This window comes from Cuculus canorus, chromosome 10, assembly GCF_017976375.1.
Source record: "Cuculus canorus isolate bCucCan1 chromosome 10, bCucCan1.pri, whole genome shotgun sequence".
Taxonomy (NCBI): Eukaryota; Metazoa; Chordata; class Aves; order Cuculiformes; family Cuculidae; genus Cuculus; species Cuculus canorus.
In genome coordinates this window covers 22,169,606-22,189,032 of record NC_071410.1, presented here as the reverse complement: position 1 = coordinate 22,189,032, position 19,427 = coordinate 22,169,606, and the positions used below count along the sequence as shown (strand labels likewise).

The window sequence follows — 19,427 nt, the reverse complement described above, 5'->3', positions numbered from 1 at the left end:
CCCAGTGGTAACAACTTCTGAAGCCATTGTCCAACACAAATCCAGTTTCAGAAAGGCTCTGAGAACATTGGATTTCATGAGGAATAGAGGCTGGATAGAGCAAAGAACCAGCCACAACCTCCTTACAGCAAAGGGGTTTGGACTAAGAGAAGTAGATCAATGTCAGCTCACTGGGAACACACCAGATGGCTCGCACGAGAAGGGGGTGAAAAGGCACCCCTTGTCTCAGGGAACCGTCCACAGAATGTGGTGCAAGACCATACTGTGGCTTAACTGCCCTCGCGTACAAACACAGCACTGCGACCAAAGCTTGCTACGACTGCGGGATGGTCTCATCCTGTATGTAAATCCGTTTAAGAAGACCCTAAGCCAATACCTCCTCTACAATGGTCACATTGAACATAATTTCCATCTCTGCCTAGAAAACAGGGAAAATATTGTTAAGGACTATCGAGATGGAACACCCCTGGCAGAACCTGAATCCATCAGCTCCCATTCAGAGCCTTGCCTGGTAACTTACAAACACTCATGATAGTTTCTTTTAAACACCTCTTCTGAAGAAAGTCCATTTCTTTTTGATCTATATGTGCACATATCAGAACAAGTTGGTACGTGTGATATGCAAGTGTCCAAAACTCACTTCTCTGGACATATAGTCTTTTTCCTCCCCCTACAATTCCTGTCCCACGGTATGAACTGAGCACTGAGTCTTCTGCAGCAATCCAGATTCATCCAGAATCCCCATTGCAAAGGAAGGCAAAAGATTCCCCTCAGCAAAAGCATAGGTTACAGCCCACAGCGGTCAAAGAACACCTTTAAAACCATAAGGATCAAGTGTTTGTTACACAAAACAGATCAAGTTCATAGAATCCTAGAATGTCCTGAGTTGGAAGGAAGCCACAAGGATCGTTGAGTCCAGCTCCTGTCCCTGCACCCAACAACCCCAACATCCACACCGTGGGGCTAAGGGTCTTGGCCAAATGCTGCTGGAATAGAGTAAGGCTCAGTGCCATGACTGCTTCCCTGGGAGCTGTTCCACTGCTCCACCACACTCTGGGGGAAGCAAGTTTTCCTATTATGCAACCTAACCCTCCCATGGCACATCTTCCTGTCATTCCCTCTGGTCCTGTCATTGGGCACCAGAGAGAAGAGCTCAGCACCTGCTTGTCCTTCTTGTATTCCGGTGAGGAAGCTCAAGCGTGATGAGGTCTCCTCTCAGTCTCATCTTCTCTGAAGCTCTGATCACTCAGTTGTGGCAGATAGGAATGTCTGGACTCAATCCAAGAGGTCTTTTCCAACCTGGTGATTCTACGATTCTATGATTCAGTTCTCATCTTGTTCTAATACGGATTGCCTCAAGGATATCAAGATGCCATCTCGAAAAGGCTAAAAGCTGGTCCTGTTTCCAGGATACGTTATCAGAGATGATGAGACCCACCCAAGAGGAAGATAAACCTTCAACCTAACACGTTTGGCTAGACAGTGCTGTGTGCAGAGCAAAACATTCCTCTTGTCTCTTGCAGGTCCTGATCAATCTATATTGTAGGAGGGCTATGAAGATCATCAGAGGGCTGGAGCATCTCTGATACAAGGACAGGCTGAGAGAGTCGGTGTTGTTCAGCCTGGAAAAGAGAAGGCTGCAGGAAGACCTTAGAGCAGCTTCCAGTACCTGATGGGAGCTGAAGGTGAGCTGAGGAAGGACTTTTTACAAGGGCCTGTAGTGATAGGATGAGGGGAAACAGCTTTAAATTGGAACGAGGAAGATTTAGATTAGACATTAGGAAGAAATTCTTCACTACGAGGATGGGGAGTTCCTGACCCAGGTTGCCCAGAGCAGTGGTGGCTGCCCCAGCCCCGGACGTGTGGGTGGGGATGGGGCTTTGAGTCCCCTAGTGTGGCGGGATGTGTCACTGCCCATGACAAGGGGTGCAACTGAATGGTCTTTGAGGACCCTTCAAACCCAAACTGTTACATAATTCTATGATTCTATTCCACCGCCACTAGCAATCCTGGGTGAGTTTTTCAACCACTGCAGACAATGACCACCTGTTATTAAATGGGAAATTAATTAAAAAAAGTGAAACCATTAGTCACTGATTTGCATTTACAGTGTTAGATGTAATGACACTTCTCAAGGAGATAAAAATACGGCCCTTTATTTTGTGTCAAGACTATGAGATTAAGAGAAACTCATAAATTTTAATTTCCGCTCCATGCAAGAATCAACAAACAAAACAGAACCACTGTAAAGATTACCATTTCCTTCCGAAAATAGAGGTCTTAAAATTTCCTTTGTTTCCCAGTAAGTGAGTAAACTCCACAAGTTCCTGTTTACTGAGCCTGTTCCCTACAACCAAACACATACATGCTCGCTTTAATGCTCATCACCTATTTTTGGTTGGTGTGTTCATCTTTAGCACGATAGAGCCCACACAGCTCTCGGAGCAGGAGCTGTATTCTGTTCTGGCCCAAACACAATGAACAGAGGCATTTCAACCAAATTCTGATCACAGCATCTCTCCCACTGTTAACATTAGAGCCTGCAGATCTCACTTTGACTCCAAGAGCCCACACCGAACTTGCAACTGGCAATTATGAAGAACCCCAATTTTCTGTTGATTAAGTAAAAATACCGGATAGAGAAGCCACAGAGAATCATAGAATAATTTGAGTTGGAAGGGACCTTAAAGATCACCCAGTTCCAACAACGCTGCCACGGGCAGGGACATCCCACTCCAACCTGGCCTTGAACACCTCCAGGGATGGGGCAGCCACCACTGCTCTGGGCAACCTGGGCCAGTGCCTTACCACTCTCATTGTGAAGAAATTCCCCCTTATGTCTAGACTGAATCTTCCCCTCTCCAGTTTATACCCGTTGCCCCGCGTCCTATCACTCCAAGCCTTTTGTAAACAGTCCCTCCCCAGCTTTCTTGTAGCCCCTTCAGGTTCTGGAAGGTCACTATAAGGTCTCCTCAGAGCCTTCTCTTCTCCAGGCTGAACAACCCCAACTCTCTCAGCCTGTCCTCATATGGGAAGTGCTCCAGGCCTCAAATCATCTTTGTAGCCTCCTCTGGACCTGTTCCAGCACCTCCATCTCCTTCATATATTGAGGATTCCAGAACTGGACACAATACTTCAGGTGAGGTCTCACGAGAGAGGAATACAGGGTCAGAATCCCCTCCCTCACCCTGCTGGCCATGCTTCTTTTGATGCAGCCCAGGACACCGTTGGCTTCTGGTCTGTGAGCACCCATTACCAGCTCACGTTGAGCTTCTCATCAACCAGCACTCCAAGTCCTTCTCCTCGGGGCTGCTCTCAATCACAGCATCCCCCATCCTGTACTGAAACCAAAGAACGATGGAACCCCATCAAGTTACTGTTTGGATCATTCGCCACAAAATTCCTCAAAGCAAATGTTTACACTTTGCTCCATAAAATCCAGTGGGAGGAATCTAGCAGGCAAAAAAAAAAGAAGGCATTTGTGTAAATATCTGCCTGCAACCACTCAGTTCCTAACCTTGCAGGATCTCAAAGTCCATAACTTCTTTTAGCACACCAGCTGCTTCTCCTCCAGAAAGGGTGACAGCAGGCAGGATGGAAGTGACAGGACTTGGAGACAAACCAGTTTTATTTAAAAGCAATATTTATATATATTACACACAATATTCCAAGCTGAAAGAAGATTATTGAAATGCTAAGTCAAGTATTCAGAAATTCAGAAACTCCAGCATTAAAACTGCCTATACCACCTCAGTTTGAATCCCATGTTATCATAGAATCATTTGGTTGGAAAAGACCTTTGAGACCATCAAGTCCAACCGTACCTGTCCACTACTAAAGCAGAGCCCTGAGCACCTCGTCTGCCTGTATTTTAAACCCACACCAGGGATGGTGACTCCACCACTGCCCTGGGCAGCTGTTCCAGTGCCTGAAAACCCTTTCTGCAGGACCGTGGCTTTGTTCAGTGCCGAGGGTCGATGGCTCTCAGTTCATAAGCAGCTATTCCATAGTTGCTTTCTTGCTATTAAGTGTGCAGCCCTTTCCTGATGGTTTGCCTACACAACTTTATTGCAGAATAAGATCATTTCATCTCTGTGTAGTCTAACCCACTTTACTTCTCCAAACATAGACTCTGCTCTGAGCGCATGTAATTAATTAATACATAGCTTTTCTAAGTTTCATAGAACTCATGCATTTATGATGAGCTCATTGTCCCAATGCTTCTATTTTATCTGGACTGACCGGCGAACAAATGATCAGAAAGCTTCTGTGTTGTAGAAGCGTTCATTAATTTGGGATACGCAATTTAGAAAATGAGAGCATGCTTTTTGTAGGGTGCTCAGCATTCTGTGGCACTCAATCTCCCCTCTTACAACTCAAAACCATTCTCCATTGTCCCATCCCTGCCCTCCCTGATCCAGAGCCCCTCCACAGCTTTCCTGGAGCCCTTAAGGACTGGAAATTGCTCTAAGATCTCCCTGCAGCCTTCTCTTCTCCAGGCTGAACAGCTCCAACTCTCTCAGCCTGTCCTTATACAGGAGGTTCTCCAGCCATCTGATCATCTCCATGGCATCCTCTGCACTCGTTCCAACAGCTCCATGTCCTTCCTGTGCTGAGGACTGCAGAACTGGACACAGAGCTCCAGGTGCGGTCTCAGCAGAGTGAAGCAGAGGGGTAGAATCCCCTCCTTCCTGAGCAGTGCAAATGCACCCAGATCCACAGATCCAAAAGCCAAAGGGAAGAGAGGGAGAAGCACCAACAGGTATCAGAATAAGGGGGCTCATGACTCTCCCTCCATCAAACCAATGCCAGACACATACCCGTGCATCAGCTGCTTTGCTGACATTACCTCCTTTCCCCCTGCACTTTAAATTACTGTTCTGTACCTATTCCCAAACTTCTGCAACCAGTAAAGCTGTGTCGGAGAGTCAAAGACTTTTTCACAACGTAACCTGCCAGGCTTCTAGCTCATCACTGAACTGGTAAGCTCCATGTGGACCAGTGCAAGGAGGGTGAGACTCCCTCAGTGGGCTTCTCCTGTTTTCGTTGAGAGGAAAGGAACAGCAATGGGCCCGGTTCCACTCCATGCTGTGGAGGAACACGTGTTCTGAGCCTGATGCCTGTTTCTTTCAGGTCCCCTTCCCCTCCCTCACCATCAAAGCCTCTGCCTCAGCCCTGGTTTTACATCTCACTCTTCAGGCTGTTTACCCATTTTCCTCACTATCACTGTCCACATTCCTATTCCCGTCTCTGAAGCCACTCTCACATCAGCTCCTGTACCCAACTGCTTCCCTCCCAGATCCTTCCCAAGTGGTTCCTCTCCAGTCTCAGAGATGCACATTCCCTAAATGACGTGCTCCTCTGGCAAGCACATCTTTCCTGCTTTCCCTTTATGTACGGGCTCACCAACCTCCTCCTTTACGAAGTCCTTAACCAAAAACAGTGCTGCTTCCCTCTCACTCCCAGTCTCGTTTCTGAGTCAGTCCTGGGCCGCTCTCACCTCAACTCCAATAACAACTCAGCCTGCCAAATTCACAGTTAGAAGTCCTAAAAGACCTCCTCTTCTCCAGGCCACTGCACGGTTCGAGGAGATGAAATCTGCAGGTGCTTCAGCACAAGGGCAGGCTGTCCACATTGCTCCAGAAAACCCCATTAGCTGACCTTCACAGGATCACAGAATGGTTTGGGTTGGAAGAGACCTCAAAACCCATCAAGTTCCACCCCACTGCCATGGACAAGGACACTTCCCATTGGATTGGATTACTTCCCGATATTGCCCAGAGGCAAATCCGTCACTTGCTAAATTTGGGTCCTCCCTTCAGCTGCCTTCTGAAGGACAGTCTGTCTGCCATGATTGACACAAGACCTGCTGTTCATCCTCACAGGCTAACGACAACTTTTCTCAGCAACTCATTGGTTGCACTGCACATATAACTTTGCCAAACTCAAGTAAACTTTAATAAAGAAGGGAAGAAACTAATAAGGGTGGCATGTTTCAGCATTCCATCAGCTTTCTGATCTACACTTCAGAACAAGAAGCACCAATGTTCATACCTTGGAGGGAGAGACTAAAAAACCCTGAGACACACAGAGCTGACACAGCCTTGCCTGCAGGAAAGCTGGGAGGGACTCTTGATGAGGGAGGGCAGGGACAGGATGAGGGGAATGGTTTTCATCTGAAAGAGGGGAGATTGAGATGAGATCTTAGGGAGAAATGTTTTGCTGTGAGGACTGGGAGGCCCTGGCCCAGGTTTCCCAGAGCAGTGGTGGCTGCCCCATCCCTGGAGGGGTTCCAGGCCAGGTTGGATGGGGCTTTGATCCCCCTGATCCAGTGGGAGGTGTCCCTGCCCATGGCAGGGGGTGGAACTGGATGGGCTTTGAGGTTCCTTCTGACCCAAATCATTGTTTGATTCTGTTATGAGAAGAATGAACTTCAGGCAAAATCACAGGATGGTACATAGAGCACATGGAAGTCCAGTCAAAAGAGTACAGATCTATTTCCTGAATGGGATAGAGATTTTCTGGAGACACGCCTGGGGTTTAAATTTAAGAGGTGCTCTACATGAGGTGAGAGAGGCAACAAAAGAAAATCCAAGGAATGAACAAGGTTGGTGCTGGCAGAGATCTATTCTGGGATTACTCGGGGTCATTTCAAAGTACATCAGCCACTTTACCTGTCCTCACCCTTGCAACACAGTAGTGTGAAATGAGATATACCTGTCCTACGTACATCCGAATACTCTCACTGTAATTCACATTTCCAGGATGTTCATTATTTCACAGAATCATAGAATCACTGAACAGTTTCGGTTGGAAGGGACCTCAAAGCTCATCCAGTCCCATCCCCTGCCATGGGCAGGGACACCTCCCACTGGATCAGGGGCTCCAAGCCCCATCCAACCTGGCCTGGAACCCCTCCAGGGATGGGGCAGCCACCACTGCTCTGGGCAACCTGGGCCAGGGCCTCCCCACCCTCTCAGCAAAATATTTCTTTCTAAGATCTCATCTCAGTCTCCCCTCTTTCACCTGAAAACTGTTTCCTCTTGTCCTACCCTGCGCTCCCTGATCAAGAGCCCCTCCCCAGCTCTCCTGGAGCCCCTTTCAACACTGGAAGCTGCTCTAAGGTCTCCCTGGAGCCTTCTCTTCTCCAGGCTGAACAACCCCAACTCTCTCAACCTGTCCTCATACAGGAGGTTCTCCAGCCCTCAGATCATCTCTGTGGCCTCCTCTGCCCTCGCTCCAACAGCTCCAGGTCCTTCCTGTGCTGAGGATTCCAGAACTGGATGCAGGGGTCCAGCTACTTGATTCAAGCTGAGGAGAGTTTTGACCTGGTAAATTAAACAACTTGGCTCTCCAGCCGCTAGTGGTTGGATTACAAACTGAAGTAGTTAGACACAGGAGGAGTTGCACTCAGTGGAAATATCCAGATTTCTCTCACTGCTGCTGAACGAGAATTTATTCCTCACCCAGATGACACAAAACTCAAACCATTTCTTGGTACCAAACCAAAAGCTGCCACACCAGATCAAACATGATGTCTATGCAGCCTGGTGTTCCGACACCAGCCACTCCCAGATGCTTCTAAAAAATGCTTTTATTCTCACAGAGAAAAATGAATACAGGAAACCTGGTCCCAAAGGAATTTCCTCTTTGCATGTGCCTAAGCAGTGTCTGTCTTACCACCAGAGCCACGATAAAGATGTATAGCCTAGAATTACAGATGCTCTCATTCCTATGTCATCATTGACAACTTTGCTGAAATCCTTCAGGGCTTCCAACTTCAGAGCACACTTGCAGCAACGAACTCCACAGGAGAACAGTGTCCTATGTACAGAAGTGTTTCCTACTATTACTATCATCTGTATTGTCCATAACTGCCTGAAACATGGTTGGAGCGAGGTGGGTATTGGTGTCTTCTCCCGAGGAACAGTGATACGATGAGAGGAAACAGCCTCAAGTTGTACCACGGCAGGTTTACACTGGCTATTAGGAATTTTGTCTTTACCAAAAGGGTTCTCAGGCACTGGAATATCTGCCCTGGGCAGTGGTGGAGTCCCTCCACCTTTTAAACCCTGGAGGGGTTTAAAAAACAGGGCGGACAAGGTGCTCAGGGATCTGGTTTAGCAGGGGACAGGTAAGGCTGGACTCGATCTTAAAGGTCTTTTCCAACCAAAGGATTCTATGACTCTATAATTTAATTTCAGTTTCTCCTAATAGCAGAAATTAATCAGGAACTTGTGACTGACCTCCACAGGTTTATGTGTTCCTATACCCCTAGCACCACCCTTCCTGCCTGCCTTCTGTCTGGAAGAAAGAATTCAGACACTGACAGCCATTTCCAGGAGTCATTTCGGAGCTACCTGTGTACAATGCCAGTGGAACACTGATAATTCCCACCAGCAACACCTCTGAAATCTCACAAGTCATTCCATGTTTTATGATCAGGCTGCATTCAATCAGAATTAGTGACACTGACAGACGCAGCAGCAGCACCAGGGTGAATTACCCACTCCTCCAAGAAGAGGCTGTTAACTGATTTTTTCATTAAGTAAATTTTCCCTCTCCTAATAAAATCAAACCTTCCGGTTAGGGTTGGAGAAGAATAACAATGCACAAGCACTGAAACTTTTGGCATAAAGTGATTTCATTTCATTAGCTTTGGCTGTAAATTCCGCTAGTCCCCTGCAGTCGATATTGAAAACTTTACCAAATGGAGAGGGATTTGATGGGCTGGGTTCGATGAGAAACTGGGCTCTTAATAATTCTTTTTTGCAATGCATGCCTGCTCAGTTCTAAATAAGGAAAGCTTCATTCCCTTCTCACCGCGCCAAGGTGAAACAGAGACCATTAGGCAGAATGGAATTGTTTCGATCTCCACATAATGAAAACAGCACCTTGACAACAGTACAGGCACTGAAGGTGGCAGAGGAAGAAACATCACCTTGGGACTGATATCCTTGTATCATGTACTGACATTACAGCGGTATCTGATGTCCTTTAAGTTGTCTCTGCTTGTAGTTTAAATTTATAAGAGAAAGGACAATCTGGAAGCATGAAAATTAGTAATTATAACATTTAAAATAGAAGCAGCAAAGGAAATGTCAACAATCTGACTGGGACATCAGAGACGTCTGCAATGCTGAATAAGGAACAGTTTGCTGCAGGCTGGGAGAAAAGATCTGGGCTATTTTTCAAAGCTTCACAAACTTCTCAAGGAGCTACAAATGCTCATTTTTCTTCTATGCCTTCAATTATTGTCAGAATATGCTGCAGTCTTTCTAAGCCCCCATGGACACCAAAGAGCTTTCATTGTCAAGAGATCATCAGCACAAAGATACTTTGGTCTAAATCCTGCTGAAATCAACGGAAGCTGGGCATTTACTTACTCTGCTCTGGTGGGACCCCACCTGCAGCCCTGTGTCCAGTTCTGGAGTCCTCAGCACAGGGAGGACATAGAGCTGTTGGAGCGAGGCCAGAGGAGGCCACAGAGATGATCTGAGGGCTGGAGCAACTCCCATATGAGGACAGGCAGAGAGAGTTGGGGTTGTTCAGCCTGGAGAAGAGAAGGCTCCAGGAAGACCTCAGAAAAGCTTCCAGTACTGAAAGGGCCTCCAGGAAAGCTGTGGAGGGGCTCTTGAGGACACAGAGAGGACAAGGAGGGAACAGTTTTTAGCTGAAAGAGGGGAAATTCAGATGAGATCTTAGGGAGAAATGTTTTCCTGTGAGGGTGGGGAGGCCCTGGACCAGATTGTCCACAGAAGCCATAGCTGCCCCACCCCTGGAGGGGTTCAAGGCTAGGCTGGATGGGGCTTTGAGCCCCTGATCCAGTGGGAAGTGTTCCTGCCCATGGCAGGGGGTGGAACTGGGTAAGCTTTAAGGTCCCCTCCAATGCAAACCACTCCATGATTCTACAATTTGTGCAACCCTGCTGACTGAGATCTGCAGGTTTAACTGTGAGGTCAAATAGTTACTGAACCACAGATCTTCCAAGAAGTGTCAGTTTTCCTGAAGGAGATGGGGCTACACCAAATAAACATTGACACAGCCATAATCTTAAGAGTGACTGATGCAGTTTCTGACCAGTTCTGAGCCTTGAAACAGAGAAGATTCAGGAAGTGGCAAATTTGAGAATGCGAGAAATTCAATGTAACATAAAAACAAATTAAACCATTTTCAGACATTCCTTATTGCTTTACTTATGAGTATAAAGACAAAATGCTGGAGAGAGTTAAATACATAAAAGAGGAGGAAAAACTACCCATATTCAAACTGATAGAAATTTATATGCGCAGGTCTTTGTATATTTATGTCTATGCTTATTTATAAATATGCATGCACACACATACACTATATATAGCTTTTCCCGATGACATAAGATACTTCAGTAAGAAGCTGCATATCAAAAGAAATATAAACTCAAGATTTATGGATTGTATAAGACAGAAAAATTCAGATAGTAAGAAAAACAGAACTTCATAGAATCATAATCATGGAATGGTTTGGGTCGGAAGGGACCTCAAAGCCCATCCAGTTCCAGCCCCTGCCATGGGCAGGGACACCTCCCAATGGATCAGGGGCTCCAAGCCCCATCCAACCTGGCCTTGAACACCTCCAGGGATGGGGCAGCCACCACTGCTCTGGGCAACCTGGGCCAAGGCTTCCCCACCCTCACAGCAGAACATTTCTTCCCAAGACCTCATCTTAATCAACCCTCTTTCAGCTGAAAACCATTCCCCCTCATCCTGTCCCACCACTCCCTGAACAAGAGCCCCTCCCCAGCTTTCCTGGAGCCCCTCTTAGCATTGGAAGCTGCTCTAAGGTCTCTTTGCAGCCTTCTCTCCTCTAGGCTGAACAACCCCAACTCTCTCAGCCTGTCCTGGTATGGGAGGTGCTCGAGTCCTCAGATCATCTCCGTGGCCTCCTCTGGCCTCACTCCAACAGTTCCACATCCTTCCTGTGCTGAGGACTCCAGAAATGGACAGAGGGCTGCAGGTGGGGTCTCACCAGAGTGAAGTAGAGGGGCAGAATCCCCTCCCTTGCCCTGCTGGTCCCACTGCTTGGGATGCAGCCCAGGATACTGTTCCAAGACCACCTCAGAAATGCACCATTTTCAAGCCTGAAGCATGGGTACAGGTTCCAGCTGTGTTTGCAGTTTGTCTATATGGTAGCGAAGATGTAAAGTGCTTTTCCTCCACTCCAGTGATCTGCCCTGTAAAACCACTAATTGCAGTTGTGGTTCTCTCCCCTGCAGCACACGCAGCTGCACTCCCCCAGCTCCTAAGGAGACCTGGAGGGAGCCTGGAGTAGGTACAGGTCACCTCCCTGCACCCCAGGCTGGGGCAACAAAAGCAAGGAGTGCAAAGTTACACACCACAGATAGATACCACAGCAGAGGATGCACTGCACCCCAGTGGATCCAGTTACCCACTGTGACCTACACTGACGAGATGATGCTGTCCTTGATGTTCTCTCCTGATTGATACCATCTCTAATCCAGAGTCACCTCATTAAGAAGTTGTCAAGAATCAACATTTTCACGGTTTCAGCCTTTAACTGCCAAAGCTGCTTGGTTTCTGTGCACATCGAAGGCAAGAGAGGCAACTGCAGTTTGTTTGGTGGCTCTTTGAGTCCATTTTAGGCGCGCAGCAGACAAGCTCTCCTGCACACTTACACCAGAGACATTGGGCCTCTTGGCTTTGCTGTTACTGACTCCCCTTTAGCCAGTATCATGTTTTAGGCTGCATCTTCTTTTCGGCAGAATTAATCTGTAAGCAAAAGAATAAAGCAGCCTACTTTTCACAGCTGATTTCTTTTTAAAAGTGTGGCCATGAGGAAGGTGGCAAAGGGTGGGATGTGACTTCAAAGCAGATGGAAACGCAGAACAGTTGCTTAGCACCTAGGAAAGTCAGGCCCACTTCTTCACAAGATATGTATGTATTTAGGTACCCAGATTTAGGCATCCACATTTGAGTTCTGCCTTCTAAATAACCTAAATCCACCCTAGTTCTTTTGGAACGTGCAGTTGATTAAATAAACAAAGATATTAAAAGTCACAAGACTCACACTGGAGTCCTGGCAGCACCCAGCTCCTCGGCACTCAGGGATGGCTTTCGTCTGATCCATACATATGGATGGCTTTTGTCTGAGCATACATATCCCGCTGTATGCTCCTGTTGGGAGCTTTGCCATCTATTAATGAACAAAAGACAGAGATCAGAAAAAGGAAGCATACAAACCAAGATCCACGAGGATTTCTCACCAGTGGAACAATAAGGGATGAGCGAGCAGCCTCCTTGCCTGTGGCTGAGCAAGAGATGCACATTGGAGATTGGAGTCAGAGGCAATTATTCAATCCAGACTATTTGATACGCACGTGTGTATGTTTTGGAACAAGTGTGTGACATCTATTTCTCCAGGACTCAATCGATACAAGATGACAGGACAAAGACAGCATTTCACACGTGTAAGGAACCATGAAAAGCGTGTCGGAACACTGGTTTGACAGCCAAGAACTTCCTTCCAGTACTGAAAGGGGCTTCAGGAACGCTGGGCAGGGGCTCTGGATCAGGGAGGGCAGGGATAGGATGAGGGGGAACAGTTTTCAGCTGAAAGAGGGGAGATTGAGATGAGATCTTAGGAAGAAATGTTTTGCTGTGAGGGTGGGGAGGCCCTGGCCCAGGTTGCCCAGAGCAGTGGTGGCTGCCCCATCCCTGGAGGGGTTCAAGGCCAGGTTGGATGGGGCTTGGAGCCCCTGATCCAGTGGGAGGTGTCCCTGCCCATGGCAGGGGGTGGAACTGGATGGGTTTTAAGGTCCCTTCCAACCCAAACCATTCCGTGATTCTATGAAGAACATGCTTAAACACAGTCAGAAGCTGAAAACATTTCTTTTACATTCTACTCTATTCCTTAGGAAAATTCACCTGACAAAAGGAGCAAATTACCCTGCTTGGTGACACAAATAAGGGAAGGAAGCGAGAGTTTTTCATTCCCAGGAGCGCCTCTTGTCCCTGTCTCAGCCTGATTCTTCTGCCTGGATTATGCTAACACTTTTAATCTCGGTGTCTGTGCCCAACTCCTGGGTTTTTACGTTCCTGACCTGATTCCGCACCGCCACGCTCCTCCCCGTTTGGGGAAGCTCCCTGGGAGCCGTTCTTCCCCCTGGATAAAGTTACCGAGCCCAGCTGATGGGTGCGTGGAGGCAGCCGGGCTGCGAGGCTGCTCCTGCACCCCCACGGGGACCATTCCTGCTGGGAAGCATCCCGGCCAGGCAAGGAGGAGGAGGTGAGCGCTGCGGGGCTGGGCTGCATCCCGGCTGCGGAACCGGCGGGAGGGGCAGCGGCCACGGGGTGGTAAAAGGGCACTGAAGCCTCCCTCCCTTCCCTGGGTGCCTCTTCTCGAGGGAATCGCCCGAATGAATTGATCCCGGCGAGCTCATTTTCCCGGTCCTGCTGCCACCGTGCTGATTGTCAAGGTTCAGCCTGTGGGATGCTTCCCTGCAACCCCCTGCATCCCGCTGCTCCCTCGCCCCCCGCTGCATCCCGCTGCTCCCTCGCACCCCCCTGCACCCCGCTGCATCCCGCTGCTCCCCTGCATCCCGCTGCATTCTGCTGCTCCCTCGCACCCCGCTGCATCCTGCTGCTCCCCTGCACCCCACTGCATCCCGCTGCAGCGCAGCCTCTACCAGGAGCATAGCATGCAAGGCTGGCACCCAGCGAGCAGGGCTCATACCCGGCGTGCAGGGCTGGCGTTGGGCATGTGGAGCTGGTACTTGGTGTGCGGGATGGCACCGGGCATTGCAGCAGCCGGCACGCAGGGCTGGTACTGGCCTGGGGGCTGGTACAAGGCATCCGGTGATGGCACCAGGTCTGTAGGGATGGTACTCAACATGTGGGACTGGTACTGGTTGTGTGGGGCTGGCACAAAGTATACAGGCTGGCACCAAGAATGCGGGGCTCGTACTAGCATGTGGGGCTGGTACCGGGTTTGCAAGGCTGGCACCCGGCATGCAGAGCTGGTACCAGCTGTGTGGAGCTGACACCGGGCATCGCAGCACCCAGCCTGCGGGGCTGGCATGGCACCAGGCATCACAGCACCCTGTATGTGGGGCTGGCACAGCACCAGGCATCGCAGCACCCAGCATGCGGGGCTGGCACAGCACTGGGCATTGCAGCACTGAGCATGCAGGGCTGGCACCGCACCGGGCATCGCAGCACCTGGCATGCTGGGCTGGCTCAGCACTGGGCAGGACCAGCGTGCAGGATGCCACGGCACAGCACCACATGGTACCGGCACGCGGGATGCCACAGCATTGCACTGCACTGCACAGGACTGGCGTGCAGGATGCTATGCACTGCACTGTGTGGGACTGGCATGTGGGACTGGTACAGCACAGCACGGAGCAGAGCAGTGTCACCCTGCTGTTTGTGGCCCACACTGGTGCCACCCTGCTCCATGACCGTCCTCCCCTGGGTACCAGCAGCTCCCCTCCTGTACACCCATCATACAGCCCAGCACGAAGACACACAGCATCCTCCCTCACAACACGGCATGTCACTGGACACCCCTATAAACACCCTCCTCCTCCTCCTCTTCTCCACATGCCTCTTCCTCCCCATCCCCACTGGGACCCCCAGGGATCCCTCACCCTTTCCCATGCATTGTGCACTTGCTTCTCCCCATGTGTGGAAGCCTCCCCTCAGCCACCTGTGTCCCTTGTCCCCTGTTCCCCCACAGTGGCAGCAGAGCCCCCTGTGCCAAACCCCTCAGCCCGTGGTAGGGACATGGCCCTCAGCCCCTTCCAGCCAGGGCTAATGCAACGCACGGCCACCTGCCCTGGTACCCCCTGATCTCCAACACCTTCACTGAGATGGCTATCACAGAACTTGTCTGTTTTGGAATGTGATTTGGAGTTAAAGGAAAGTCTACTTTACCAGTGAGCACTGAAGGCTTAAGGAAAATCTTAATTCCTCTCTTCTACTTTGCCTGCTCCTCCAGCCTCCGTGCTGGGACCAGGTGACCACCTACTGGTTCTCCTCACCCCAAGGAGGAGCTACTGGGAGAGGAGGGAGCAAGGAGGAAGGCAGGGTGCTTTCTGCCTACCTAGTACTCTCAAGTGAGACAGACTGTCCCCATTCCCTGCTGCTTGAAAAGAATTGTGATCTTATGCCGGAAAGGCAGACACAAAGTAGCTGCATCTCAAATGACATTCCTCACTCCCCCATCTCAGCCCCCTGCTCCCTCCCACGCGTTAACTCCTTATTTTCCTTGTCTGATTTTAAAGGTGAAATTCCCCAAGGATTGACTTTTTGGGCTCCTCACTGCGAGAAGGACATTGAGGGGCTGGAGCACATCCAGAGAAGGGAACGGAGCTGGGGAAGGGGCTGGGGAACAAGGGTTATGAGAGGTGGCTGAGAGACCTGGGGCTGTTTAGCCTGGAGAAAAGGAGGCTGAGGGGAGACCTCATCACTATCTGAAAGGAGGTTGTAGAGAGGTGGTTGCTGGTCTCTTCTCTCAAGTAACAAGCAATAGGACAAGAGGAAATGGCCTCCAGTTGCGCCAGGATTGGTTCAGATTAGACATCAGGAAAAATTCTTTCACCAAAAGGGCTCTCAGGCCCTGGAATGGCTGCCCAAGGCAGTGGTGGAGTCTCCATCCCTGGAGGGGTTCAAAGGTAGGTAGGTGAGGTGCTCAGGGATCTAGTTCAGTAGTGAACAGGTACGGTTGGACTTGATGATCTCAAAAGTCTTTTCCAACCAAGTGATTCTATGATTCTTACAACCGTGCTGTAGCCCCAGACAGCAAGTGTTCATCAGGGACAGGCACACCAGCTGGAAGAAGGGTTTTCTTTTTAAATGAGTTAGATGAACACCTGAAAGTTCAAAGAATCTTTTACTCTTTGGCACATTTAAAAAAAAAAAAAAATGTTATCCCTGCAGGAGTTTCAATCTTGGCTGATTTTAGATCCAAGAGAAAGGCTGTGAAGCACCCAATCCGTAATTACTTTCCTCACTAGCAGTGGAGGAAGAGAAAACAAGAGAGGAGAGATTTAAAAAAGCAGGGGGATAGGAAAGCAGATCTTTTTTGTTCATCTCCCTTTCACAGCCCAGAGTCAGAACCCTGCAAAGAAAACAAGAACTTAACGTATCAGGCAGCTGATTGTCTTGAGATCTTATTTTATGTGGGTTCTTAGGTTCTGGGTTTGTTCATTTGAACTCAGCTCTAAACAGCTTTCAGTCTTCATTCATCCTATAACTCAAGGAAGCAATTAAACATTCCACTGTCCCTGTGTTGGTGAGTGGTTATTCTGACTCCAAATCTATCATCAACCAGAGCTTTAAGAGAAACAGATCCTACAAACAGGCAAAGGGAAAAATCACCAAGCAAGTTGAAGCTTCAGGGTAGGCTCAGGAATTGTTTGCACTCCAGGATTCATATTTGCGCAGAACAACATTTAAAACACAGACTAATGGAACAACTCATAGGATGCCTCCGTCATCGCAGGATGTAATCGCCCCTGATTTCGAAAGGGATGTGAGGACGGCATGGGATGCTGTGCAAAAGGAATGAATACGAGGTACACTGGCAAAACGTTAAAGATAATTTCAAAGGGAAAAAAGGATCTGTGTTTTGCAGGGTAGTTTTTTTAGCTGATGATATAAGGTTGTTCCGTTAGAAAGGGAAAAAAGACTTACCAGGAAGATCTGCCCTGTGGAAAGAGAGATATTGGGGGCTGTTGTGAAAAAACAATCTCCACAGGGTTTTTAAGATGCAGTGAAGCCTATTTCAAAGTGAACATCAGGAAAGAACAGATCTGTTCGACTGCTGAGAGAACAGACTTTGATACAGGAACTATTTTCCAGGTTTAAAAGAAAAAGGGAAATATCCAAGCCCTTCCTCAAACATGAGCATGCGAAGGGAATCAGACTCATAGTCTCTTCCCACCACACCAGATTGCAGCCTGCCTAAGCCTCAGCCCACTCCCTACTGGGAGCATTCAATTGCAAAGCCACCCTAAAACTGTCATAAAATGATCTGATGGATCAGGATGATAATCCTTCCTCACACTCTTCTGTAGACAAGGGGGCTGAAATCACAGAATGACAGAATGTCCTGAGCTGGAATGGACCTACAAGGACCATCGAGTCCAGCTCCTGCTCCTGCACCAGACAACCCCAACACTCACACCGTGGGGCTGAGGGTCTTGGCCAAAGACTTCTGGAATATTGTCAGGCTTGGTGCTTTGACTGCTTCCATGGAAGCTGTTCCAAGGCCCCACCACCCCCTGGGGGAAGAACCTTTTCCCAGTGTCCAACGTAACCCTCCTCTGGCCCATCTTCCTGCCATTCCCTCAGGTCCTGTCATCAGTGGCCAGAGAGAAGAGCTCAGCACCTGCTCCTCATCCCTGTGTGAGGAAGGATTAAAATACAATCACAGAATGACCTGAGCTGGAAGAGATCCACAAGGATCATCGAAGTCCTGTCACAGGTACATTTTAGTCACACTGGCTTATGGCGGGAACTCAGAAAGCGTTCAATTTCTAACATGACTTGTGTGGAGTTTGTTCTTGGTAACAGGCATCGGTAACTGCCACAAGGACTTGTTCAGCCTGGAGAAGAGAAGGCTCCGAAGAGACCTTATAGCAACCTTCCAGTACCTGAAAAGGCTACAGGAAAGCTGGAGAGGGGCTGTTTACAAAGGCTTGTAGTGATAGGACAAGGGGCAACTGGAGAGGGGCAGATTTACACTAGACATAAGGGAGAATTTCTTCACCATAAGGATGGAGAGGCCCTGGCCCAGGCTGCCCAGGGAAGCTGTAGCTGCCCCATCCCTGGAGGTGTTCAAGGCCAGGTTGGATGGGCCTTGGGCAGCCTGATCCAGTGGGAGGCATCCCTGCCCATCGAAAGGAGGTTGGAACTGGATGATCTTTAAGGTCCCTTCCATTCCAAACTATTCTATGATTCTATGTCTGGACACACAAAAGGCAGTGTTTGCAAGCAGTTGCAAGGTAGCTCTAATCACACCGCAAAAGCTGCTGCTGTTTACACAATCACACTAAATTACCATGTACTCCTAACATGAGAAATCACCGACAGAATCAGTGGGATGGATGCGACACTTAGGGATATGGTTTATTGGAGGAGCTGGCAGTGCGGGGTTAAAGGTTGGATTTGATGATCTAAAAGTTCTTTTCCAACCTAAATATTTCTGCAATTCTATGAGTATCCAATTCCGAGAGTCTAAACCCACACCACCACAGCTGTTGCTTCAACTGCTGTACGCTTCAGGGAGTACTTAATTAAAATTAAAACTCTAACCAGAATCAGCTCTGTATGGGTTCTCTAGAAATGGAATGCCCAGGAAAACAGCATGTTACATTTCTGGTCCACGCTCAGCACAGACACCTGCCCACACAAGTTCTTCTGGAACACAAAAGCAGACATCGTGAGCAGTCGCTCCGCCTGCAACTTCCATCTGAATCAAGGGAAGCCATTTTGCTCAGAATCTCTCAGTGCAGAGGGACAATGGTACCAGGTTCTGCTCTGAAATGACTTGCTTTGGTCATGCATTGACTGTCCTGCAACGATACCGAAGTCCTTTGCAGCTTTAGAGAGCATACAGACCCCACTAGATACTGCTCCTTTCATAGGAATGAGATGGAACTTTGTGTTGGCTTATGGCTCTGACCAATGTAGGAATGAGGAGAAAACCTAAGGCACAATGAAGGCAGAACAGGCTGAACAACTGCTGAAAGCAGTTCTCTTGCTCCCCTTCCAGACAAGAGGAACAGAGTTGGGGAAGGGGCTGAAGAACAAGACTCATAAGAGGTGGCTGAGGGACCTGGGGCTGTTTAGCCTGGAGGAGAGAAGACTGAGGGGAGACCTTATCACTGTCTACAACTGCCTGAAAGAAGGCTGTAGTGAGATAGGTGTTAGGCTCTTCTCCCAAGTGACAAGCGACAGGATGAGGGGAAATGGCCTCCAGTTGTGCCAGTGGAGGTTCAGACAAGACATCTGGAAAAATGTCTTCCCTGAAAGGGTTCTCAGGCACTGAAACAGCTGCCCAGAGAGGTGGTGGAGTCCCCATCCCTAGAGGGATTTAAAAGACAGGCAGACGAGGTGCTCAGGGATCTGTTTTAGTAGTGGGCAACTACAGCTGAAGTTGACAATCTCAAAGGTCTTCTCCAACCAAACAATTCTATGATTCTAGAAGTAATTCAACATTTGACACTGTACAGTGCGTGTCTGAGGTTTCTCTCATCCCCATCACCCTGCACCCTTCACTTGCAATCTAGTTCACCACTTCATCCACACACCACAGGAAGAAGTGTTCTTTGCCCTCAAGAGGCTTAAAAGCCCGGCAGACTAGGAAGCGGTGGTACATCGTTGTATTACCCGCAGACATTGAGCGGTTTGGTCACAGTCACTCAC

At 48.8% G+C, this 19,427-nt stretch overlaps 1 protein-coding gene across 1 annotated transcript in view; it reads right to left on the bottom strand.

Moving 5' to 3' along the window:
• C10H8orf48 (chromosome 10 C8orf48 homolog) overlaps window positions 1-19,427 on the bottom strand; it is a 79,433-nt gene that overhangs the window by 40,818 nt on the left and 19,188 nt on the right. The window contains exon 6 of the mRNA XM_054075862.1: window positions 12,064-12,189. Coding sequence (XP_053931837.1) covers window positions 12,064-12,189 — 126 coding nt within the window. The remainder of the gene's footprint in view (window positions 1-12,063; window positions 12,190-19,427) is intronic.